This window comes from Nannospalax galili, unplaced genomic scaffold, assembly GCF_000622305.1.
Source record: "Nannospalax galili isolate Female #2095 unplaced genomic scaffold, S.galili_v1.0 scaffold445, whole genome shotgun sequence".
In the NCBI taxonomy this organism is placed as follows: domain Eukaryota; kingdom Metazoa; phylum Chordata; class Mammalia; order Rodentia; family Spalacidae; genus Nannospalax; species Nannospalax galili.
In genome coordinates, this window is record NW_008354184.1 from 459,311 (window position 1) to 485,468 (window position 26,158).

General features: G+C 51.4%; 1 protein-coding gene across 1 annotated transcript in view; it reads right to left on the bottom strand.

The window, feature by feature from the left end:
* The window catches only part of Cacna1i (calcium voltage-gated channel subunit alpha1 I), a 75,497-nt gene that overhangs the window by 40,046 nt on the left and 9,293 nt on the right, over positions 1–26,158 (bottom strand). Inside the window, exons 3-5 of the mRNA XM_008851217.2 lie at positions 18,317–18,414; positions 5,491–5,650; positions 1,040–1,355 (exon numbers count right to left, since the gene is read on the bottom strand). Of these exons, the coding sequence (XP_008849439.1) occupies positions 1,040–1,355; positions 5,491–5,650; positions 18,317–18,414 (574 nt within the window). The remainder of the gene's footprint in view (positions 1–1,039; positions 1,356–5,490; positions 5,651–18,316; positions 18,415–26,158) is intronic.

A 26,158-nucleotide genomic window follows, 5' to 3' on the forward strand; every position in this document is an offset into this window, starting at 1 on the left:
AGCCTGCAGGGTCAGCTGACCATCCCCCCTCCTTATCTCTACCTAACTCCGTCCAGAGAGACCAGGCACCACCTGGGGAAAGACAAGCCAGATTCAAGGACTTTCCTATCTCTCCCTCATCTTTGCTTGTGGCAAAGTGTTGAACAGGCCCTCAAACAGCCTCCACCTTCCTGTGGACCACTGAGTGCCCCAAAGCACAGTAGCTGGGTATGAGCACAGTTGTCCCACAGCTCTGAGTCTCTGATCCTGCCCCTCCGACCAGAGCAGGCATCCGCCTGCCCTCTCTTGTTTCTCTTCTTCCTTCTGAGAACAGTGGAGCCTAATTGCACAGGGGCTGACTACCCAGTTCACATCATCTGGCTTACTCTCAGACACCCGAGATAAAGACACTGGTAATACAACCCAGGATAAAGAAGGCATATCTGAGGCCCAGAGAGGCCAAGCAATACCCCCAAGTTCCTACAGCCCCAGTTTCCTGAACAAGCCCACCTGGTCTTCTGCAGGCTTGGGGGCCACAAGGCTCTGCACCAGCAATATCAGTGGGCATGTCCATGTGAACTGGTCACAGGGTGAAAGCCTTTCCCATAGACTCTAGTCAGGATGAGCACTTTGGTGCCCTTGCACCTAGGCCTGGCTCAGTGGTCACCCTCTCTAGGAACGGTCTTCCTCTCCATGGTGGAGGCTTGCCTTGGCTCAGCCAATAGAGCTATGTCCTATCTCTGCCTTCTGTGAACAAAATTCCCTGCCAGAACTCAGCCCACCTAGGGGTCTGCAAAGAGCACAGGCTTTGGGGTCAGACAAAGTGTACTGAAATCTTGGTATAGCATTTAGTCATCACATACTCCTGGCCAACAGACATGTTTCCTTCCTTTGACCCTTGGGTTTGCTGCCTCTGTAAAGTGAGTGGGATGAAGCCTATGGTGCCAGCAAATTGGGCTGATCTCAGGGAATGAGTGGCAAACTCCTGTTCAAGACTTTGCCCACCATGCCACCCCCCCATCTCCAAGGGTTGGCCAATTCCAGGCCTGAGTGAGCTTACCTGGAAGATAACTATCCAGGCATAACCAATGTTGTCAAAGTTGATGGCGCCCTTGTGCGGGTTGGCACTGCCCGTGCGGCACACATTGTAATAGCGGTTCCAGTTGACACAGAGGCCACTGGCATTGAGGTCTTGCCGCCCTGCCCCAAAGTCATAGACATCGTCCTTGGACAGGCAGCACTCTCGACCCTGCTCCTTCAGTGGAGGGATCTCGTGGCAGCCCATGATGCCATTGTCCCCCGACAGAGAGCAGATGAAGGGCATCTCATCATCCTCCTCCGGCTGGTAGTAGGGGGGCAGGGCCACATCCCCTTGTCTGTCCACAGAGGAGAGTGGGTTAACGAGTGAAAGGGGAGGGTCAGTGCCAAGAGGTCCAGGCAAGGAGAGGCTGTGCTGTAGCAGAACTGGTCCATGGCCCTATTGCTGCACGTAGGCCCAGAAGCAGGCAGACCCCTCCTGAGGCACCTGATCCCACCTCTGTTATGGTCATAAAAGTCCCTACAGATCCACTAGGATCTCTTTTCAGGATTCCCCCCTCTGAGGAACCTCTCCTCCACAGGTCTTTAAGCCAGGGCTCTCTGGAGCTACACGGACCCAGACCCACACAAGTTTGGACAGCACAGAGCAGGTCTTTGGTTAGCACCCACTGGATTTCACTGACCCAGCAGACAAGGGTGAGACCCTCTGTCTGCCCATCTTCTCAGTGTGCCTGGCCCTGGGCTGGTCCCTTCCCTCTCCGGACTTGTATGGCCTCATCTATGACACTCGGATGACAAATCCTGCCCTGCCTATCATACAATGCTGAATGAAATCCTAGTATGATTTTTTTCTATGGAACAAGTCCAGATGGTTCAAGGGAAAATAATCCAGGCAGGTTTTAAAAGCATAAGGACAGACAGAAGGCAACAGAATACTCTGCCACTATAATTATGAGCTCAGTGTGGTGTTAGAGGGCCAGGACACTTAGTGGAGGTCCACGGAGCAGAGATAGACCGTGTCTTAAGGCAAACACAGAGCTGGAGTGATGCCTGTGTGATCCCAACACTCAGGAGGCCGAGGCAGGAGGATTGTCAGTTCAAGGCCAGCCTGGGCTACGTGTTGAGTTCATGGTCAATTTGGACTATATAACAAGATACTGTCTTTTTTTTTTTTTTTTGCATTTGTTTGGTTGGCTGGTTTCTTGAGACAGGGTCTCATATAGTCCAGGATAGCCTTAAACTTATTATAGATGTGTGCCACTACACCTGTCTGGATATACTGTCTTATAAAATAAATAAATAAAATACCAAAAAAGGCAAACAAATAACACTAAGATCACCTCCTCTCATCTGACCGGCCCATGCCTCGGGGTTATAACTCTGAATGTGAGAAGAACGGGTGTAAATGTACAGATGTATACACTATTGATGTGAGTATAAGGATAGTTTTCCAGAGTCCCCCATCACAACCACCCAAAGGCATACAACCCCCTGCTTCCAATAAAGACACCATTGCAGTCCCTTGCAGAACTACTGAACTGTGAGACATGGTTCTGGGACAACTGAATATCTATTAAATAAATCAACCTTGATGTCACTACACCCACCACAGGCCACACACAAAACTCTTTGCAATGGAACAGACCTAACTGAAAAAAGCAGCCAGAAAGACGAAGACCCGGGAATGCTTTGACCTCAGGCTAGGCAAAGACTTCTTCAACTGGACACAAATAATAATGCTAAAAAATGATTCACAAATAATGCTAAAAATGTGAAACTGAATGTGATTCTTGGGTCAAGATTTTGCTTCTCAAAAAACAGTATGAGGAGGCTGGGCGTGGTGGTCCATACCTTTAATCCCAGCACTCAGGAGGCAGAGGCAGACAGATCTCTGAGACTGAAGCCAGCCTGCTCTACATAGTGAGTTCTAGATCAGCTGGGGCTACAGGGAGACCCTGTCTCAAAAAGCCAACCAAAGAAACAACAACAGGAGAGTCAAACAGCCTCTTCTCTGAGCTCCTACCAAGAAGTGAGTTCACTGTGTGAGCACACACCGCCATTACATCCTGCCATCTACTTGGGTCATTCCAGAACTATTTTGCCCACACTGTTGGGCAGGTAAAAGCCAGCCTTCTTTTTTTCTTTTATTTCTATTTGGGGGGTGAAGGGGGGCAGGACAGGGGAGTGGTTTTTTTTTTTTTTCAACTCAAACTGGCCTCCGGCGATCTTCCTGCCTCTCAGCTCGCTGCATGCTAGGATTACAGGAGTGAGTCACCACCCCCAGTCGAGGAGCAATGGCTGTCTTTTTTTTCTTTGCAGCACTGAGATCTGAACCCGGGGCCTCATGCACGCTAGGCAAACGCTCTGCCAGCTACGCTACATCCTCATCCTATTCACCCTTTTCTCTGAGCCAAGTCCCAGGACAGACCTGTGGAGTTGGGGCCGTGTTTCATGTTAGGTTTGTCCACCCTTCCAAAATGGATGCCTAACACCTCCACGAACACAGGGGAGTGTAGCACATGCTTGGCATCTGCCCGTGGCAACACTGGTCCTTTTCATTTTAGCCATCCTGGTAGGATGCTATGATGCCTTACTGTCTTTTCAATTACCTTTCAATTGCCTTTTACGTGCTCATCAGCCACTTGTACTTCCCTTGGGAAGTATCTGGTAAGGTCTTTTGGACCATTTTTTTAATTAAACCATCTTTGTTTTTCTTATCAATTTGTAGTAGCTCTTTATATATTCTGGATTTGAGGTCTCTGGTGGATATATGTAAAATTTTTCCTTGAATCATAAGTGCAGGGCAGGGATATTCAAAAGAGCTGGAACTCACTGGTCCATGCAGCTGGCATTGAGGGGTGACAGGCTCCACTCCTGCCAGGTTAATGACCACCTGCTCTCACTGGGGACCCTCCCACCAACCCTTCCCCTGATGCTCTCTGCCAGCCCCACCCTATGTGCCCAGGGCCCCAGTGCAGCTGTGCCTGAGCCCAATCAGTAACATTAGGCAGCCCAGCCCAGTTCCCTCATTTACCCCAGCCCTTTAGCACTGAGACCCAGGTGTGCACACAGCATCATGCCTCCACCTCCCCACCTCACAGTTAAGGCAGGACGAGAGCAACGGCCAGCCAGGAAGCAGCACACAGGGAACACCAGTTCTCTTCCCTATCTACCTCTAGGCAGGAGATGCACTCATTCATTGATTCCTTTTCACTCTCCCATTCATTCATTCATTCTCCCATTCATGCTGTCATTCAGATCTTATTCCTTCATCCTCTCAGTCACTCATTCCCTCATTCATTCACAGTGAACTTATTAGAGCCCTATCCCGGGCCCTGAGAAGAATAAGGAACAGTTATTCACATCCATGGTCCCCCAAGATCAAGTAAGTAAGCCACCCCAGAGACCCCTAAGACCTCAAGCTGACAAGGGGGATCACTGCAGGAGGAGGTCCACCCAGAAGGAAGTCTAGCAGACAGTGTGCACATATGTTTGAGGAGGGGGCAGCAAGGGGTCACATGAAGGCTAAGCCTAGATAATGGGGCAGGACCAGCCACAAAATTGCATAATAAAAATCCATGTGAGACAGGGGTGTGGATGTACTGCAAACTCCAAAGTTAAGAACTCACAACTGCTGCTCTCTGGAGGTCTCCCCCTCCTCTATTTCCCTGGTCTGCTAAGTACTGGTCTCTTCTGAGCATTGACATAAGTGTAAAAGCCCCACTCCCTCCATGGGTGCCCCTTCCCTGCCTTACCCAGGTACCCCACTGCTGCCCATAACAGCAATGGGCAGCTCCCAACTGGACCTTCACCTCCCATTCCACCACATTATCCCTGGCCTTCCAGACTACGAGGGAGGACATTCAGCTCACCCCTGTGCAGCATCCCCATATCACCTCACCCAGAGGAGGCACCCAGTCTTTGGAACCAGCCCCTAGCCTGGCACTGCCCATGGACAGTAGCCCCATCCTGGCTCAAAGGGAAGCCTCTTAGGCACATTTACCAGGTGAAAACAGATCTGGTTGCTTTTCCGTTTCCGTGGGATCTCAGTAATGTGTCATCGTAGCATGTTTATTTACAAACACAGTATATGTGCATGCACTGGGTAGCCCTCATTGCTGAAGAAGATGGGATTCTAAAAACATCATTTTCCAAAACTAAACCTACCTCTTCCAAGAACTGAGGGTTGAGTTATGCTTAAGTCGTTTTGATCTTCTGCCCTCAGGGGCACCCCGTCCCTGTTCTAGACCCAGCAGCAGGGTGATGACACCCTCCTCCCTGTCCCCTCTCCCACAGAGGCACTGTGTTCTGGGACTTAGCCTCCTGCCTATGTCCAGTCCTCCTTCTCCTCCTACTCAGCCTTCCCTCATTGGCTGCTTCTGCTTTATTGGTCCAATTCCCAGTTAGCAAATGAGTTAGCAGGAGGCAGGTCAGAATCAGCAGGATGTGAGGGATGGGAAGTGGGGGACTCACATGGTAAAGTTCTCCTCCAGGAAGCAGCGGTTCCTCAGCAGGCCAGCCCAGAGCTGTACACCAATGATGCCAAAAATGAAGAAGACAAAGAAACAGAGCAGCAGCACGTTCCCCAGCATGGGCAGCGTGTCAAGGAGCAGGTTCACCAGAATCCGCATACCTGGGAGAGGGAGGGCAGAGGAGCATCATCGGAGAGGAGATAGGAAGGGCAGGAAAGAAAAAGGAAACAGAAAGGTGGCCAGAGAAGAGAAGGGGCCACCTGCTCCAAGTCTGCTGGGGCTGCCAGAAGGCCCTTCTCCATGTCTGACCCTCAGCCCACAAGGCCAGGAAAATGGCTCTGAGCCTTATCACACTTCCATAAGGTTGTGGTGAAGGAGCAGACATTTAGGGAGCCCTTTTAGGTGCTGAGTGCTCTCCTGGGGACATACACAAATATGACTTCCTTTAGACTTATAGAAATTCCATGAGGCCAGGCGTGGTGGTCCACACCTTTAATCCCAGCACTTGGGAGGCAGAGGCAGGCAGATCTCTGTGAGCTCAAGGCCAGGCTGATCTACATAGTAAGTTCCAGGTTTCCAGGCTGGCTGAGACTACAGAGAGACCCTGTCTCAAAAAGACCAAAAAACAAACAAACAAAAAAAAAATTACCACAGAACTCCATAAGGCTGCTAATATTAGGATATATTATTTGCTCAGGGTCCCACAACTAAGAAACAGAAGGTTATGGATTTAAACTAGGTTGCCAGACACCGAGTCTAGCCCTCTTTCTACGACAAGTCTTTTATCTATGTTGCTTGCTCTTCTTGGTGCGCCCTGACAAACTCCTATTCACCCACCACAGTCATGTGAAAGCTCATTCTGTGAAGCTTTCCAGAACTTTTCTCACCCCATCCCTCACTCTCCTGCTCCAGGCAATCTCCACAGCTCTGATCTAGCCTAGGCTGCCATGTTTAACTATATCAGTGGTATACAGCACACCCCCAAGAAGTCCCACTTCCTTAAACACCTAGCCCAAATAAATAGTTGTCTGTTTACCTTCCTGTCTTATCTAGTAGGCCGTAAGCTCCTGGAGGCAAGACCTGTATCTGAGTCACCTCAATACTGCCAAAACCCAGGAGGTTCTGGACCAGAAGATAGGCTCAGTCAATGTTTGTTGAATGACTACTCATGAACAAGACTGGAAAAGAGTGGAAGACTGGAGAGGGGAGGAGGGGGTGGTGAAAGTAGAGCAGAGGTCCTGTCAGGTTTTGATTCATCCCAGTGTGATGCTGACATAGTTATCAACAAGGGTCACTATCACGGATTTGCATCATCAACACGTTTTGGGGTGATTTCCAATCAATAATTAATGCCCACTCCCATCTTCTCTCTAGGTCAGCGCCCTCTCAGGAAAGGCAGTAGGGCTCATCCAACTGAGGCTCTGTCATCTAACTGAGAACAGCTAAGGCAAGGGCTTGGAGCTCCAGCTCTCTATGCCCACCCCTCAATATAGGAACAAGGGGTGTACACTGGGGGGAGCAAAGAAACAACACAATCTCACCAGGAGCTCCTCCAAACAGATCCAACGGACTTAAGTCAACCAACTGCAGGCCTTCCTAGGGCTCATTCATTCACTCATGTGTGTTCATTCCTCAAACACTCAATCGATGCCTATGGAACTTTGCTGAGAATCCCTCTCAGAGCTCACAGCCTAGCAGCAGGAATCAGGGACCGCTGTGTTAATAAAGGACCCAGCCCACAGACACATTTGTAGGGAGGATGAAAGTAAGCTGGACCCTACAGGGTGTGAGGCGCCTTCCAGAGGGGCTGAGGGGCTAAGGCATAGCCTAGGAGCATGCATAGCTCCCTGGAAAAGAGCCTGGAGTTGCTGCAAAGGGATATAAGGAGTGGGACAGGGGACTCATGTGGATGACTAATCAGAGGCTCCTGACAGATTTCTAAGTAGGTATAGCCCTCAAGAGGCTCTGGGCTCTTACAGAGGAAGGGCAGTCCCAGAGGCTGGGCCAAGGCAGCAACTGGAAAGGCAGGACCAGAGCAGCCAGGAAGCAGCTCACTCCATGGCTCTCTAGCTAGCGCAGCCCCAGTCTGGCAGCTCCTGGCTGCTCCCAAGGGTCGCCTTTGTTGCTCAATTAATTATGTTTCCCTTGTTCTCCAAGATATTCAGATTCTGAGCTGCTGGCTGCCTTCCCCAAACTACAACCCCTTTTCTTCCCTCCCCTTTGCTTCCCTTCTGCCCAGTGGGCCAAGTAACCGCTCCCAGGCTTCCCTGGGGCCTAGGGAGTCCCAGGGCCACAGAGCCAAGGTATAATTAGCTAATTAGGAACTTAGCACGAATTGAATTCATCCCTGGCTGTCCAGGGAAATGGAACCACAGGATTAAGAGTCAGGCAGGACCCAGAGGACCCTGGCTAAGCTTTCTTTTATGTACTTGATCTTGTAAGTAACCAAGAGAGTCGGGATGGTGACACTCTTCCCCTAGTCCCCTGGTGCTGGGCATACCGGGAGGAGGAGGTAGGAAGAGGCAGAAATGGTGATGGAGAAGAGCTGTAGAAAGAAATGGAGACAGACAGGAAGATGGAGGGACTCAGGAAAGGAGACTGAGAAGAGAGGGATGGAGCAAGGGGGAGGTGCATGGGAGTGGGGAGGGAGGGAGGGAAGGAGGGCTACCTGGCCTGGTTTGATTCTTAAAGTATTACGTCCCTGGGGCCCAGGGCACTGTCTCGGGCACCCTCTCTACCTGATCTTTCTCTTCCTCTAAGCAGTCTTCCAGGATCCCCAGCACATCTGTCAGAAGTACTCTGGCTTCTAGTGCCCCCATCACACACTCTCCGTCTCTTAGGCTGGGCTTACTGTGGGGGCCTTCAGCCTGGGTCAAGAGTCAGGTGGGCCTTGGTGGAGAGAGGCTGTAGGTAGCCCCAAAAGTACAACTTGGGACCTGTTCCCAAGCCAAGAAGGGGCAGATGGCACATGACATCTGATGCAGATCAACCCCAGGTAGCACCCAGAACAGACCAGAAGAGATCCCAGTTCTGACTGGGTAGAAAGGCATACCGCTCTCTGGGCCACAGTAGCCTCATTTACAGGCAGGCAGTTCACACACACACACCTCTTCAACACTCCCCTCAGCCCATCCTGACTGCTGCTATCAGGAGGTCCCCAGGCCCACTGCCTCAGGCAGGCCTGGCCCCTGCTACTGCACTCTCTGCAGAGCCCAGCTTCCTGACTCCCTCAGGCCAGCACATATTCAGAGGGCCATCTCATTTTTTTTCTTTCTCTGCTCTGGGATTTCCTCTTCTGGTTCCCAGGGCTGGGCTGGTGCCTGTTCTCCCTCAATCATAGCACTTATTACTTGAAGTGGCTTATATAGGTTCAGAGTTCAACTGCTCTGAATCCAGCTTCCGAACTCACACGGGTCTGCATGCAAGACCAGGGGCGACCCATATTCTGCAGTCCTGCCCAAGGTCTGCCCACAGCAGCCTCATGGGGGATGACAGCTCAGAGGAATGAAAGAGCAATGGGTGAATGGATGGTCCCTTCTGCATGGTCCCTTCCACAGGTCCTGAATGGGAAATGTGCCACTACCACACTGCCCTGACCCAGGGACATATCAGTTTAAAAATCAAACCAGATAAAGCCAGGTGTGGTAGAGAACAGATATAAGTTAATCACTCAAGGAGACTGAGGGGAAGAACTGCCTCAAGTTCAAGGTCAGCCTGGACTACATAGTGAATCTCAGGTCAGCCTGAGTTACAGATTAAGACCCTGTCTAAAAATAAAAATAACACAAAAAAAAATAATAAAATGAAACTAGAAAAACAGACGAGGCTCCCTGCACGGTGAAGTACGTGTGAGAAACGAGTCTAGTGAGTATGTGAATCTGTGTTTGTCCAGCGGTACTAACTGTGAAGACGCCATCGGTGGAGATGGGGTTCCATCCGGATATGCGGAGTACCTGGGCATCCATTCTCATGGACTTGCTTCATTGAGGTTCAGAGTCTGGGATTCAGGAGAGAAGGGTCTGGCCTGGGAGTTTGACATGGGTGACATCAGGGTAGATGTCTAGATGGCACGGTGGTGGCAAATGCTGGTCAGGGAAAGGGACAGAGCAGCTTACCCCAAGCCTAAGGAGACTCCAGGGTGGGACCTCTGCTGCAAGAGAACCTGAGCATCAACCAGGCAGGAGGCCCCTTGGTGGCCAAGGGAAAGGTGGCAAGAAGGAGGTACACTTCCTGGCGGGCATCTCCCCTCCAGGCCTGAGGTGCTCCACAGACAGGAGCTGTCATCCTGGATTAGGCCAGCCACTCTGCCAGGCCAACTCAGCCAGGGGCACAACCCATTGCCGGGTAGTGAGGCACAGCAGAGAAAGAGGTGTGCTATGGCTATAGCCTGCCCCCCCACCCCCAGGCTGCATGCTTTCTGATCTGGCCTGGTCAGCGGAGCACAGTGAGCAGTCAGGAGAGGAAGGCGCTGAATGCGAGGAGTAGCCGTCTGCTGCCCCTGCCATTGCCATGCCAACTAATCAGGAGCACAGCAGGGGCCAGGGAGGCCAGGCCAGGCAGCAGACGGCCGGACTGCCCAGGTCAGAGTTGTTGGCACAAGCCCAGCCTGGAAGGGGACTCTAAACTGATGGGGAACACTCAGCCACGAAGCATCTAACCTCCTTCATCCCAGAGCTTTTGGGTCCCACTCCAGAGTCATATGTGCCGGTCCCCCTCACTCATAGTGTCCCAAACAACCCCTATTCATCCTTCCAAGGTCCTGTCACCCTCCTCTGGGGGAGCATCTCCTCAAAGTGCCTGCAATGCCCTCACCCTGACCTCTGGCCTACCTCCTTGAAGCTCAAGTGTCAGCTTGCAGGGAGGGGCTGTAGCTAAATCTTTGTCTAGACCCCACATCTGGCACTGGGCCCGGTGTGATGGCATGTTCCTTCAGAGGAAAGAGTGTGGCTCCATCAACCAAGATGCCAATATGCAGTGCTGGCTTCCACCACCTGTGCCTTGTCCAGGAATCCTCCAGATTCCTAGGACAGAATTCAGAATTTGACCCTGAACTGATTTCCTTCACCCGACCCTAGCACTTCCTACAATCCCTCCCTGTTCCCCAGTCGGTTCCCACCAGGTGTCTGGCCAGATGTTCCTTCACTCACCCTGTCCATCCCACTCTTAAGGGAAGGCAACAGCCCTGAACAGTGAGGCCCCTGCTTCATCTTCCCCCTCCCTCCTTCCCTCTCTCCCTCCTTCCTTCCCTCCCTCCCTCCATCCTCAGGCTGTAGAGCCCCAAGAGGAGAGACAGTCCCAATACAGGCCAAGAACAGGCAATCCTGGATCCCAGATGTGCCCAGAAAAGGGTCAGCCCATAGCATTCATTCTGCCTTCCCCAAACCCAAATAACCACACACTCAAGGAGAAAATACCAAGATACACACTTCAGCACTATCCCAAGGTTCTTCTTCTCCCAGACTCTGTCCCAAACAAAGCTCCCTAGGTCTTTCAAGAAAGAATCCTGAGCCTTCCTGTCCCTTCCCAGCAAGGCTTCTCAGTGACTTGACAGTGATCTGGCTGGGCCCCCTTTTGGATAGGAGGGGCCAGCATGGGCATCTCCCCTGCACTCAGCACCCCCAAAACTGTATCTCCATTTTCCCACTTGCAAAGTGGGTGTCACACAATCCTAACATCCCATAGATTGTTATGAAGATAGTCACCCCCCTGTGAGACAGAGAAGGGGCTTGGCCTGAGCACTTTATAAACTCCAGCCATTTATCACTGAATCCCAGATGTGAGTCACCCACTCCCATGGTGTCCTCCCTGTCTCCAAATCCTCCAACTTGAAGGTAGAGTTAACCATACCAGCATCCGTCCTGTTCTATGGACGAATTAGCACAGTGTGTGTGAAGAGCATCCTGTAGAGCCTTGAACGGAGGGAGTGTGGAGCAGTGAGTTCCTTCCCCCCCCCCACAAAAATGTCCCCAAGGCCCTTCACCGTCCCTCCCAGCCCCTCTTCCTCATCACAGTAGTTGCTCACCACCCACCACACACCCAAGGCTCTGCAGGAAGTTATTCACGCACCATGCCATCTCATCCATAGAACAGGATGGAAATTGGTAGGGTTAACTCCACCCCACCACCTCTAGTTGGAGGATTCAAAGACAGAGAGGACGCAGTTTGCTGGTGTCCCACAACAGGTAAGGGGAAGGTGGGGCCATAGTGCAGCAGAGCCTTGTAGCTGCGAGCTCCCTGCAGCTCTGTCAATGTTACCTCCACCCTATCCATGAGCCCCTTGGGCACCTTCTCCGTTCTGCATGGTCCCCAGCTCAGAACAGCCCGGGAAGAGGTGGGAAGGTGGTTGAAGCAGGCCTGACTCAGTACCCATGAGACTGCCCAGAGTCCTCCAAGTGGACATTCCTTCCACAGCCTGGGTTGCACTCTGGGCTCCATAGTGACTGCTGAGTTTCTAACTGGAGGGTGTTGCTAGTTAATTTTTGTCAACTAGACACAAAACTACACATACCTAAGAAGAGGAAATCTCAGTTGAGGAATTTCCTCCATCAGAGTAGCCTGTGGTCATGTCTATGGGGCATTTTCTTAACTGCTAATTGATGTAGGAGGTCTTGGCCAACTGTGGGCAGGTACCATGCATGCCTAGACAGGTGGACCTGAGCTGTATAAGAAAGGGAGCGAGCCAGAAAGAGCAAACCAGTAAGCAGTGTTCCTCCATGGTCTCTGCCAAGGCTCCACCCTCCAGGCTCCTGCCTGAGTTCCTGCTCTGACTTCCCTCAATGATGCTGTTATCTCAAAGATGAAATAAACCCTTTCCTCTCCAAACTGGTTTTGGTCAGTGTTTTATCACAGCAGCAGAAAACAAACCAGAGCAGTGTGAAAAGAATTTTTCACTTTGAAAGGACTCAGCCAACGGAGCTTAGGGAAACACTGGTGTCTTGGGAGAGGCACAGAGTCAGGTCTGGAGGGGGCTGGTGCCAGGAGATAGACTTGGAGATGATCCAGTCCCATCATGCCAAGGTCTGGAGAGGAGCGGTGACTGATAAGAAGTTGCATAGCAAGGAGCCAGTGCACAGCCTCCTCCCTTCTCAGTCTTGCTTCCTTCTCCTCACCCATCAGAGACCCAGGCTGAGAGAGCTGCAGGGGTAGGCTGGAGGGATATATTTTACAAGATTCTGTACAGAAGGACCTGACGTTCACATCCCCTACCCATCCTGTACAAAGCTGAGAATAATCTGATCCAGCCCTTCCTCCTATTCTGTGCAAATAGGGAAACTGAGGTCCATATCACAGCAAGCTTATGGTAGAAAGCAGAGTTTACACTCCTGACCCATAATTGAGTCTTTCTGACTGATAGTGTTAGGACTCTGCAGCATCGACTACACTTTAAAGGACAGGTAATCCCCCCACCCCCTCCCCACCCCGACAGTTTTGCTCTCTAGCTTGCCATCTAGTGGTAAACCTGAGAGCTACAGGCTACTTTGAACACATCCCAGAGCAGGCACAGCTAAAGAGCATGGCCCCTGTCAGGTCACTCATTTCCTGGTGACTCCCAGCAGGGAACAGGGCACCTGGGGACTAAGCAGCCTCCCTTGTAGAATGAGGGATTGGGCCAATGGACCTCAGAGATCCTCATGCCTGATGCTCCTGGGTCTAGTGACTAGGAACATGAGTTTGTCCTAAGGTCCCTTTCCAGGGGAACCTGGCTGTTTCCTCAATACGGAGGTATTTTGGATCCTGGGAGGTTCATACTCCAAGTATCTCCACAATGCTGGGCTCTGAGAGAAATGACTGTCCACTGAAAAGTGGTACCTGGGAGCTCCCGGGGGGGGCCATTAGCGGGAAGGAGGTCCCTGAGGAAAGGTCTGGATCCTTCCTGGCTTTCTGTACACAGAGCTTCACTAATTGAAGCTTCCAGAAAATAGGGATACTGGGCTCAAGGCTGACCCCTGCCCTTCTCCAGAGAATGGGCAGCCTGGTGCTAGGGACAGGAAGTGACCTCCACAATCCAAAGTCACTTAATGAGCTCTGCACACAGCCAGCCAGAGAGCAGGAGAGCCTGGGGAGATGGAGTGGCCCAGGTACCACACGTGCTTTTGTGAGGGGCACCATGACACAGCACATATCACATCCCTACATACACATATACCCACACATACACATACTCATATGTATACTCTCCCACGCACACACCCACACATGCACTGTCACATGCACACACCTTTATACACATACACCATCACATACACATCCTAACATACACACTCTCACATGCACACAGCCTCATATGCATACAGTGTTACATGCACACTCTCACATGTACACACCTTTACATATGTACTGACATGTACACCCGCACATGCACATACCTTTGAGTGTACACCCTCTCACAGGCCTGTGTGTTCTACACCAAGAGCATGCCAGCAGATGAAGGCAGCCACCTCTGCCATCCCCACATACAAACAGGAAGCCAGGTCAGTTGAGCCCCTTTCTCACTAGTGAGGCCCCTCCCTCAACTGTTCAAATCTGATGCTGATTAGTCACAGGACCTGGACTGGGACCAGAAGCACCTCTTCTCTCCTTTGCCCTGCCCAGTCCTAGCTATGGCTCGCCTGAGTCACTGGAACAGCCTTGGTGTTCAGCTCACCCCCCTCTTCCTGCCAGGGCCATGTCTGAAACATTCCCCTGCTAACTCTCCCATCACCCACCCACACCCAAGCCTGCCTCTCCAGCCTCAGCTCCACTCCCTGATCATCATCTGGCAGCAGCCAGGGCTCCCCCACAACCTGCCGATACCCCCTCCTCTCTACCACTCAGCCTTTCCCACCACCAGCTAATCCCCAGGCTCAGAGGTCTCAGCTCAGATGTCCCTGCCCACTCTGGACCCCAAGCTTCACCAAGCCCAGGCACCACTGTCTGTACCTTGCTGGGGTCCAACACAGAATGGTGACTCAATACACTTGCTATGTGCGTGTACCTCTTTGTGTCGGTGGATTTCTTCCATGGCACTGAATAGTTGAAATCCACATTTTGACAAGCTGGGGAAGGTGGCCCAGTGAGTAAAGTGCTTGCTGTGCAAGTGTGAGGACTGAGTTCAAATCCCCAGAAGCTAGGGCATCTACAGTGAGATGGGAGGTGAAACTTGAGGGCAGCTGGCCTGGCGAACACTGCAGGATAGATAGACTCAAGGTAGAAGGTGAGGAGAGAGGACCAACACCTGAGGTTGTGCTCTGATGGTCACATGTTCACCGTGGTATAAGTATGCTCACACTCACTGGCATGCATACACACACACACACACACACACACACACACACAAAGAGAGATTTTAAAAATTCAAATCCAGCTCTGCTTTGGTCCCTGTTACAGACCTGCTGTGACCCCGGCTGGTCATAACCCTCTCTAGATCTGTTTCCTTATTTGTTAAATGTGGTAAAGATAGTTCTGAGCTAGGGGTTATTAGAGTTTAGATCTAAAGTATACCCCTAAAAGGCTCATGTGTTGAAAGCTTGGTCTCAACTGGTGGACCCCACTGAGAAATGTTTAGAATGAGAGCTCTGAGCTTGTCAATGGACTAACCTTGATGGATCTATAATTGGATAACAGTACTGCAAAGTGTACAGAGTGGGAGGTGAGATCTAGCTAGAGGAAGCAGGTCACTGGGTGCACACCATCACACATGCACTCCCTCGTGTGCATACACCATCCTGGAAAGAAATATCTTGTCCTCAGTTCCCTCTGACCACATATCTATCTATCTATCAATCATCTATCTATCTATGTATCTATCAATCTATCATCTATTTATCATCTATCAATCATCTATCTATCATCTATCTATCCATCATCTATTATCTAGCTATCTAACTATCTATCAATCATCTATCAATCATATATCAATCATATATCTAGCCATAATCTACCTATCTATCTATTGTCTATGTATGTATCTATCTATCTATTTATCTATCATCTATCTATCTATCGTCTATTTCCCCCAAGATGCTCTGCCTCCCTACAGGCTCAGAGACAACAAAATCAGCTGGCCACAAATTGAAGCCCTCAAAGCTGTGAGTCAAAACAAGTCCTTTTTCCTTTTAAGTTGTTTGTGTCAGGCATTTTGTCACAGCAATAAAAAGCTGACTAACACAGAGTCTTTTAAGGAGTCTCCTGGGAATAGTGTGGGATGAGAAGAGAAAGACAGGCTGACTTTCCACAGCTTCCCTGATAGCCCTTCCTTACTGCCCCCTGCATCTCCCCAGGGCAGTGGGAGGGGGCAAAAGTAGCAGAGGGAGGGATCTACTCCCCCGCAGCTTTGGGTCCCACCACCCTACACTCTCACAGAGGCTCTCAGGATCCCTGGAGTCTCCTATCATGCCCTGTGTATCCTGAGAAACAGCCTGCCAGGGTCTCTCTGTGCACTGGCATACCTTACTGCCTGCCCCTCCCTGAATGCAACAGTAATCTAATCAGGCCACTCTCCAGGTCCAGCCAGTTCTAGCCCTCCTGGTCACCTTGCTCCACAAGTATCTTGGAGCATGCCCTCCACTACCACCAGCCTGACCAGACTGACTACCAAGCTCTGCAAGCCCAAGTCAGGCTAGCCCTGTAGGGCAAACAGCAAATGGATTGTGGAGGCATAGGCTGGATGAAGCAGGAGACAGCGCTCCAAGGCACCATGGCTAGGACTAGGGAAATGAGATGAGGCCAAACAGTGGAGGGGGATAAGGTACAGGTAGGAAAATGGAGGCTCAGGAAGGGATGGGAAAGAGTCAGACTTCCCATGGCCAGAACACTGTTCAGATCCCTTCCCTGCCACTGAACTGCTGTGTGACCTCACAGAAGTCACTTAAGCTCTCTGAACCTCACAAGAAATGTTGAGATTAGATCAACAACGAGTACACCAAGTGCCTGTCCAGACAGGAGAGATGGCTCAGTGGATAAAGTGCTTGTCACACAAACATGAGGACCAGAGTGCCAATCCCCAGGATCCATGTAAATGCCAGACTGTCTTTGCAGCCTGCCTATAACTCCAGGTCTTAGAAGGCAGAAACAGGGCAAACGAACTAGGAGCGAACTCTGGGTTCAGTGTAGAAACCCTGGCTCAGAATAAGGTGGACAGGCAAGGAAGACTCGACATCAACCTCAGGCCTCCATACACATGTACATGCACACACGCCCATACATGCCCATAAACATGCACATGAGCGTGCACATACACACACACATACACACCACACTACAAACACATATATAAAAGAAAGAAAAAGGTTCCTGTCCTTCCCAAGAGAGTACCAAGCTCTGTGCCCTCCTCATTGTCTTCTCCCCTACCCACTCCTTACATAGGTGAATGGATGGATGCTGGATGGATGATGGATGGATGGACAGGTGTATGGGTGAGTGGGTAGGCATGTAGACGGGTGGATAGGTAAATGGATGGGGGATGGATGGATGGATGGACAGGTGTATGGGTGAGTGGGTAGGCATGTAGATGGAAGGATAGATAAATGGATGGATGCTGGATGGATGATGGATGGATGGACAGGTGTATGGGTGAGTGGGTAGGCATGTAGACGGATGGATAGGTAAATGGATGGGTGATGGATAGATGGATGGATGGATGGATGGATGGGGCGGGGGGAGGGGGAAGTGGGTAGGCATGTAGATGGATGGATAGATAAATGGATGGGTGATGGGTGATGGATGATGGATGGATGGATGGATGGATGGATGGATGGATGGATGGATGGGTGTATGGGTGAGTGGGTAGGCATGTAGATGGATGGATAGATAAATGGATGGGTGATGGATGGATGGATGGATGGATGGATGGATGGATGGATGGACAGGTGTATAGGTGAGTGAGTAGGCATATAGATGGATGGATAGATAAATGGATGGGTGATGGATATATGGATGGATGGACGGATGGATGGACAGGTGTATGGGTGAGTGGGCAGGCATGTAGATGGAAGGATAGATAAATGGATGGGGGATGGATGGATGGATGGACAGGTGTATGGGTGAGTGGGTAGGCATGTAGATGGATGGATAGGTAAATGGATGGGTGATGGATAGATGGATGGATGATGGATGGATGGATGGATGGATGGATGGATGGATGGATGGATAGGTGTATGGGTGAGTGGGTAAGCATGTAGATGGAAGGAGAGATAAATGGATGGGTGATGGATAGATGGATGGATGGATGGATGGATGGACAGGTATATCGGTGAGTGGGTAGGCATGTAGATGGATGGATGAATAGATGGATGATGTGATGGATGGATGGATGGATGGATGGACAAGTGTATGGGTGACTGGGTAGGCATGTAGATGGATGAATGGATGGATAAATGGATGGATGATGGATAGATGGATGGATGGATGGACGGGTGGACAAGTAGGCAAGTAGATGAGTGGGGAGGCAGGTGGGTGGATGAGCAGATAGTCCTATGAGTGAAAGGGTGACAGAGTTCTAGTTCTAAACCTGTCAGCACAAGTCAGGATTAACTGCCCCTGTGAAGTGTTGAATAAACCCTCCCTCAGGATAAGTACTTTCTTGACAGCCTTATAGACTACCCCCAAGAAACTTTTTATCCCAGAACAGTCAGAAATCCAAGTTATCTGGGTGCTCAGAGGCATAGAGACTACCACTGAGCACCTCTGACTCCACATGATGGTCCATTAGTTCCCTGGGAGCAAAATCACATTTGCCAAACACCAACAGCACAGGCCTGGCCAGGAAAGGAGCCGACCTGTCTTCTCTGAGTGAATGCAGGGTGCGAGCTGAGCAGACAGCAACAGGTGGGCAGGGAGAACTAACTCACTGGGCACACGGTTGATGGCTTTGAGGGGCCTCAGGACACGCACAGTGCGGATGGCCGACAGGTTGATGTTTTGAAGGTCCAGGGAGTACTCAACCATCCTGTGGAGAAAGGAGAGAGTGATGAATGGTGCAGGAGAGATGTGGGGCCGGCCACCCAGCCTACCCATGATGCCTGGAAAGGTGAGAGGGGAGTCAAGATCCAGCTGTGCCTCCCATAGTGCACCCCTTGAACCACCATCTCCTCCATAAGTGGGGCTGATGACAACAAACGCTCACCTGTTATGAAGATTCTACAGGTGCAGTCAGGAAAGAGTAGATACACCACAGAGCCAGCACCCTACCAGGTGGCTCCAGTCCTCTAGGTTAATCTATCTGACCCATGACCTTGGTCAATCTGGCTTCTAGAACTTCTCTCCAGTGTAGAAGCTCCCTGACCCTTCCAGGCCATCCAATTAGACTTGGAGAGCTGAAGGACCTCAGGCTGGCACTGATGGTCACTTCAGGAACAGCTTCATGAAGTCTCCCCCCCATCCAAGGGCCAGAGGGGAGCCTTTTCACCTCAGGAGCCCGCCAAGCTAGGGGGCTGAAATATCCCAATCTTATCCCAGTAAGAAGGCGAGAGGAAGCAAGAGATGACATCAAGGGCTCAGGTCAGTTAGAGAATGGGTCCTGCAGGCAAGCATCCCGCTGGGCTCGGCCCTCTTTCTGCCTCACCACACCAGGTCAGGCATTTTGTGCCTCCTCTCCAAGATATGACTGTATTTTGTGAGTTCTGCGCGCACAAAGGTCTTTGCTCAGGCTGTCCCTTCTGCCTAGAGGATGCATCCCATCTCATGATGAAAACTTACTCATGCTAGAAGATTCCCTGTACATGCCCCTGGAGTCCTCAAAACTTCTCCACACTGGGTCCACAATGCACAAGACCAGTCCCAATACTATGAACCCCCAAGTGCCTTCACCCCAGCCCCATCTTCAGTAGCACCCAGATAGGCACAGTGACTCAAATACAGAAACAGTCCTGGGGCCTTTGCTCTGCCCTAGCAAGCCTCCTTGACCTCACTCCTCCTTCTACTCACCCTGCAGCAGTTTGCCAGCAGGCACCTCTTACAGGGAGCCTGCCCAGAACTACCATGGGGCAGCTCTCCGGGACCAGCATTGTTTCCTCATTCAGTTACTTCAGTTGGATGCTACCTACTGTGAATGCCACTGCCCCTCCGCCACTGAAAAGATGCCCTTACCTGACCCTAGGTGTCCCTCACCAGACCCTCCCCCATCCTTACCCCAGCTCCAGCTTGGATGCCAGCTTCACCTGTCACCCACGTGGGCAGGGAAATGAAGGCTTTCCTACACACCCAGCAAACCTGTCCGACTGTTGTGAGCTGCCGCCCCCCTTCTGTCGCTTGAAGAGTAACTGAGCAAAAGCCTTGCCTGAGATGCCCCCATCCATCCCCTACTCCCGTCCATGCCTGGCAGATTCCTTGTAGGCTCCCCTGGGCATGCATGACCCCTACACATGCACACCTGGGCTCAACCATCCACTCACTTACTCATGGGAACCCTCAGGCAAGCACTCTCCTACTCCAGACTAAAATCCCCAGATACAGATGACCCCAACAAAGTAACGGTGAATAAAACCAGAGCTCTGAGGAGGAAAGGAGAGGAGGGAGGGGAGGAGGGACAGGTTTAGGGCAGCAGCATCAGAGAGGGTAAGGCTGAGGGCTGGCTATGGAGGAAGACAGAAGGACCCTGAGCAGGCTGCAGGGAGCAGGCCGCGTGAGGATTCCGCACGTGGGTGAGTCAAACTGTCATTTTCATACTGTGTAGAGAGAGCTCTCCCGGCAGCTGGGGGATGCTTGTGACGGAGGCACTGTGGGGGTGGCACATTCGGGCACACACACGGGGTTCACCCTGGCATGCATTTGCTCTGACACACATGTACACCCCTTGGCCTGGGGAGCTGCTCCGCCGCATCCACCCACTCCATGGACCTTCTTCTTGCCACCTCAGGTTCTCTAGATCTGGTCATGGGGTGGCACTAGCACCAGCTGGGCCCCGAGGCTCACGGTGCTCACGGTGCTGGGGGTGCAGGAGATGGCATTCCCATAGACTGTGCCCAGGCTCCAACAGGCACACCTACCTAGCTCCCATGGGGCTAGACCCACTCCCGTGAAGCCTCAAGAAAATGATTGCAGGTTTGGGCATACTGGTAGGCAGAAAAGCAGGAGCCGTTTGTGAGCTGTGTCCAGGCATTGTCTTAATGGTGTGCTTGTGTTCTTCCACTTGAGGCCCCCACATTTGAGCACAGCCAATAGTCTAAACCCACCTTGGCCCATCCTCAGTCAACCAGGGAGAGAGAGATGGCTCCAGGCATCTAGCCTCAGCAAGGAACCTTCGGGCACCTCCAGCTTGTCCCTGACTCCAAGCCCCCACACAGCCAGGTGCTCCACCATCCCCCTCTCTGCCCCTAGAACCCTCATATCCACAGCTCATCAGCGCTAAGTGAGGCCCTGCCCCAGAATGAGCCTGGGACAGGGATACGCAGGGCAGTTCAGCATCTTGGTGAGAAATTACGTTCTCTTACACTGTTTCTCCATGACCAGACAGAAGGACAGGCTCCCAGGGTCCTGGGCAGGACTTGGGTTGTGACTAGATACCATCAAAACTCATGTTGCCCAGTTAGTAAACAACAGTCTGAACACCTCCTTGCTGTGGAAACCCAACCAGACTCACAGACTTGGTCTCAGACTCAGTAACTCTACCCCACCCTGCCCCGCGACACACATATGTGTACACACACACACACACACACACACACACACACTCCATTCCTAAGTCAAAGCAGTCACAGCCCAGCAGTGCCTTGGAACTCTGGAAGCCTCAGAAGGAGCAGAGGGAAGCCACACTCTAGTCCAGCCCCTTTTTCCCTCCATCCTGGATCTGACCCCCCCAAGTCTTCAGGCAGGAACAGTCTACTGTAAAAGTTCCCAAGACCTCATCAGTTTCAGCCCTCAGACTCCCCAATGAAAATCAGTCCTCCCCCAGTGGAACTTCCTGTAGAAGTTAGTGTCAAGATCTGAACTCTGAGATTCCTAGCAGCCAATCAAAAGGGAAAATGTGATGTTACCAAGTTCTTAGCAACATGAAAGATCCAGACACTGTGAGGCCTTCCACAGAATCCATCTGCCCACACATTTCTCCTAGGCTTTCTCTCTCCTGCATTCCATGACCCTGTTGAGGGCCTTCTACTGCCTGGGGGAGCAGGATAGTGCACCATCATATGGTAAATAAGCAGTACCCTGTAAAACATCCAGTGGTTCCCATTCTTCTCCAAGGGAAAGAGGACAGAAAAGCTGGACAGGGAAAGCACTTGATTGGGAGGCAGGAACTGCGTGTTTATGTCTCTGCCCTAGGATTCTTACCATCCGGGCAGGAACTCTTGCACCAGCAAGTCCAACATGGGACAGCTGCTGACATCTCCGCCATCCCTGCAGAGACTGAGACTGCGTCACCATCCCTCTCTCCTGACAGCTGCAACAGTCTCCCTCCTGTTCTGTCTCTTGCTTCCCCCGTCCTTCCCTCCCCAGCCCAATCACAGACAACACAGATCTAAAGCTCAGATGGAACTGTGCCTCCTTAAAACCTTCTATGGTTCCCCACTGCTCTCAAAAGGAAGTCCAAGCCCCTGACCACAGCCTACAAGGCCCTCTACAGCCTGGCCTCCTCCGCCCATTCTCCTACCTCCAGTCACCCTAGGTGCCAGGCTCACAGGGTACCTCAGGCACACACCCCCTCACACCCTTTCTCCTTGAGGAAATTCATCACCACCACCACCCCCACAACCATCACCACTCTCTGTTCCAACTCCCTCCTCATGGTCCACATCTGGCTGGGATGGGTTCCCTTCCCAAGATTCTGAGCTAAGGATTCAGAGGCAATTCCAGGAAGTATGGACAGGGAGGAGACATGAAAGACAAGGGTGGCCTATCCACAGGCAATCTTTGGTGATCCTGTCCAGGAGCCCCAAGAGACCATGGGAAACATCTGGGAACCAGAGCAGCAGGCTGGGCCGAAGCTCAGGGGATGAGAACTTGCTTAGAATGTGCCAGGCCCTGGGTTCCATTCCCAGCAGGGGTGCAGGGGGGTTGGCCAGCTCCATCAGCACTTTCAGGGCAGCTGCCCCCAGGAGACGCTGTGGTGCTGGGTGTGCCCCTCTCTCCTCTGACCTTCCCACCCAGCTCCACCTGCTGCCAGAGACACTCAAGGAACACACTAGTGTGAATAACACCGCCCACCCTGTGCCCAAGGCCACCTGCAATGACAAAAGCCATCTTCTTTTCTTCCCTCCTCCACCCTTCCCCCCTTTTTCTCCTCCTCCTCCTCTTGTCACCCTCTTGTCAAAGTGCAAAGTGCATGGCCACAGGTCCTCTTCCCCAGGTGAGGAAGGAGCCTCTGAATGGATAAACAACCTCGGGGCTGACTTCCCTCAGGCCCCAAGTAAGACATCACTTTAGAGAGTGAGAAATTAATTCTTCGTTACACAGTTACCTTATCACGAAGCTTCAGTGCTAAAAGTCTTAAGAAAAAAAAAATCAACAAACCCCCACCACCTCCTGCCAGCTCCCAAACGCCTAATTAGGTAAGCAATTTTGCTTTAAAGAAGTACTTCCACCCTGGAACCACCCAAGGAAGAGAGGGACTGAGCTCAGTTCCCTGCTGTCCTCACCTTGGAGCTGGGTTGGGGTGGGGGCCAGGAGCAAGCTGGAAGGATGAGGCTGATTCTCCATGACACCTTCCCATGATGTGCCAAAGAGCCCCCTCCCTTCTCTCCTGGCTCCTAGGAGAGGCCCAGGCCTGGTTAGATGGAGACACATTCCCCCAGGTTTGGTGCCTTGATGGGGTTCAGAACAGGTATGCAGCCCCAGGTGGGGTACAGGTCCCCTCTGACTACAATGCCTAGAAATCCAGAGGCTCTGAGGACCACTGTGGCCTGAGTATTATGCCAATCCAGAGGCAAGCTAAGGCAAGCACTGCAGAGAGGTGGGATCCTAAACATATAGCCTCCCTCAGCTGATTCTGAATCCCAGCTCTACACTCCTCCATTCTGCCTACTTTTTCCCTTTGGACCTGAGGGAAGGAGGCCAGGAGTTCTTGGGTTTAATGCCACTGTAGCTTAGTTCTGGCTGGCTGGGAAGGGCCTCCTGTGCATTCAGTAGCCACCAAGTGCCCACACACTTCCCCAGAAGCTGAGACTCAGCACACAGGAACACGACCTGGAGCTGGGGAACCTCCCCCTAACCCCATTCATCACAGTTCACAAGCTGCTCCTCAGCTGGTTCAGTAAGCCCAAGACAACACCAGAGGGATGGTCAGCATCCCTGGAGGCAGTGTGATTCTCTGGTCAGAGCACAAGGTTGGGTTCCAGCAATTCATGTGCAGATTCAGGACTTAGAACAGCCAAATAAGTGTGAACCATCCTAATTCCACTGAAGTTTGACTGGCTGTTTCAGTTCACATTTATCCACCAGTCATATGATACTTGTCTGTGCCCTTCCCTGGGTCCTACTACCTGCCAGAGAAGTCTAGGCAGGGTCAAGAAAGCCCAGGTCATACGGTCTGGAAGCCCTCTGCATGTTCTCAGCACTGTCCACTCATCCTGCCCTCCAGGAACAAGCAACAGTTCCAGTTCCCAGACCACCGACCACCAGCTCCGGACCACCTCAGGCTGGTCCTGTACCTGGAGTGCCTTCCTGGCCTTTCCAGGACCACCCTCAAGCTGAGGTGAGCCCTCCTGCCTTGTATCCCACTGATGCCTGGCATCTGCCACTTACTCTGCTTGTCCTGATTCCTCAGGCTGCCTCAGGGTCCCAGCCAGGTCCCCAAGCTCAGGCAGGCTCCCTATTGTTTGAGCTTGTCAAATACCTTGAGAGACATGCAGAGAAGAACTTGGAACAGCAGAGAAGCAACATGGAATGCCTGTGATACACCCTTCCAGGAAACACCCAGCCCAGGGGTGGTGTCTAGGGTGTTTCCTCTGCCCTATGGGGGGCTTTCTTCAAATGTAATAGAGATGTGGCTTATGGCAGGGAAGCTGCTGGTGATGGAGGATCATCTGTCAGGAGGCAGCTGGAAATGACTCAGCCTGTGTCGCCTGAGGACCAGCCTGGGATGCTAGCCCAGCACCCAGCACGTAGTAGGGGTTTGGTGGAGAGAGTGCAGTAGGAGGAAGAAGTGAAGGATAGAGACACTGAGGGAGTAATATTCCGGCTTTTTCTGGAGCCAGCGCCTTAACAATCATGGGTGCTTTCACCCATTGCTGTGGACTGTGTTTGTGGCACCCTCCAAATTCACATATTGAAATTCTAATACCCAGGTGGATGGAAAGAGGAGGTTAGGCCCTAGGAATACGTCAGGGTGAGACTGGAGACATTATAGACTAAGACAAAGGAACTATTCACCCCTTCCTCCTGTGAGGACTCTCCAAGAAACCACATTTCAAATATGTTCACAACTTGTCTTTGGACTTCCAGCCTCCAGAATGAGGGATACTTGTCTGTTATTTTTAACAACAGGTTCCCCTCCCCAGCCTGCGGTATTTTGTTATAGTAGCACACAGGGAATAAGATACCCATAGTTCTTCATAAAAAGTCTCCAAGCCCAGGTCAAAGGTTGTTAAGCCCATTCGAAGGATGAGGAAAGTGACTGTCCTAATTCATGGTTCAGCAATCTAGAGAAAGAATATACCACCAGGAAGAATGGCCACAAAGTCTTAGAATCAGCTACAAAGATAGACTCCAGGAAGGTGGGAACCAAGGTGGCTCTAGGAGCCCAGTGGCCAGGAGACTCAGGACCTTCCCATTGCCGTCCTACATTCCACCCTCTCCTCCAGCATCCATCGCTGCTTAGGGTCACCAGAAAAACAAGCAAAAAGTGCTTGGGTAAATTTGGACTTCAGATAAAATACACATGGTGCTTTGTTTTGTTTTATAGAAGGGTCTTCCTTTGTAGCCCCTATTTGCAGCACTCTTTTACATCAGCCTTCTGAGTCAGCACACCCAACTCAATAATGCATGATATTTTTTTTGCATGTGTCTCTGTATGTAGTGTGTATGCATATTGGCATATGTGTGAGTACACATGTTGAGGTGGTGCACGCGCGTGTGTGTATGTGTGTGTGTGTGTGTGTGTGTGTGTGTGTGTAGGCCCAGGTGTGATGTGGGGAAATCTCCTGGAAAGTTTTCCTCAATTGCTCTCCACCTTGTTCACTGAGGGAAGTTTTATCAGTTGAACCCAGAGCTCACAGCTATGAAGAGTCTAGCTAGCCAGCTTGCTACAGGAATTCCATCTCCACTTTCAGGTCTTTGGAATTACAGGCAAGCTGACACACCGCCTCAGCTTTTACATGAATATGGAGAGCCAAACTCTACTATCCACTGAGCCATTTCCCCAGGCCCAGTGTATGGATTTTTGTGTATGTTGTCACCAAGAGTGAGCTCAGTCTTGGAACCACCCAGGTGGACTAAGCTGCTGGGAAGAGAGGGAGCGGAAACTACAAGGTCTACCAGAGCCAGAAGGAAACATCTCTCTCAGAGGATTTGCCTCCCAGCTTCCTGAGGGTTAGTGAGGCTTCCCAAGTCCTTAGATCAGGCCAAGGGGAATATTTTGACCTCTGAAAAGGTGGCACTCCTTCACACTGTAAGTGAGCACAGGCTCAGGGACACGCATAGCTGAGCAAACTCAGATCTCCCTATATAAGATGAGTGACCTGAGGTGGGTTACCAAGCTCTTCATGCCTTCATTTCCTCATCTGCAAATGGCTCTAACAAGCCTAACCTCTTGGAGTCCA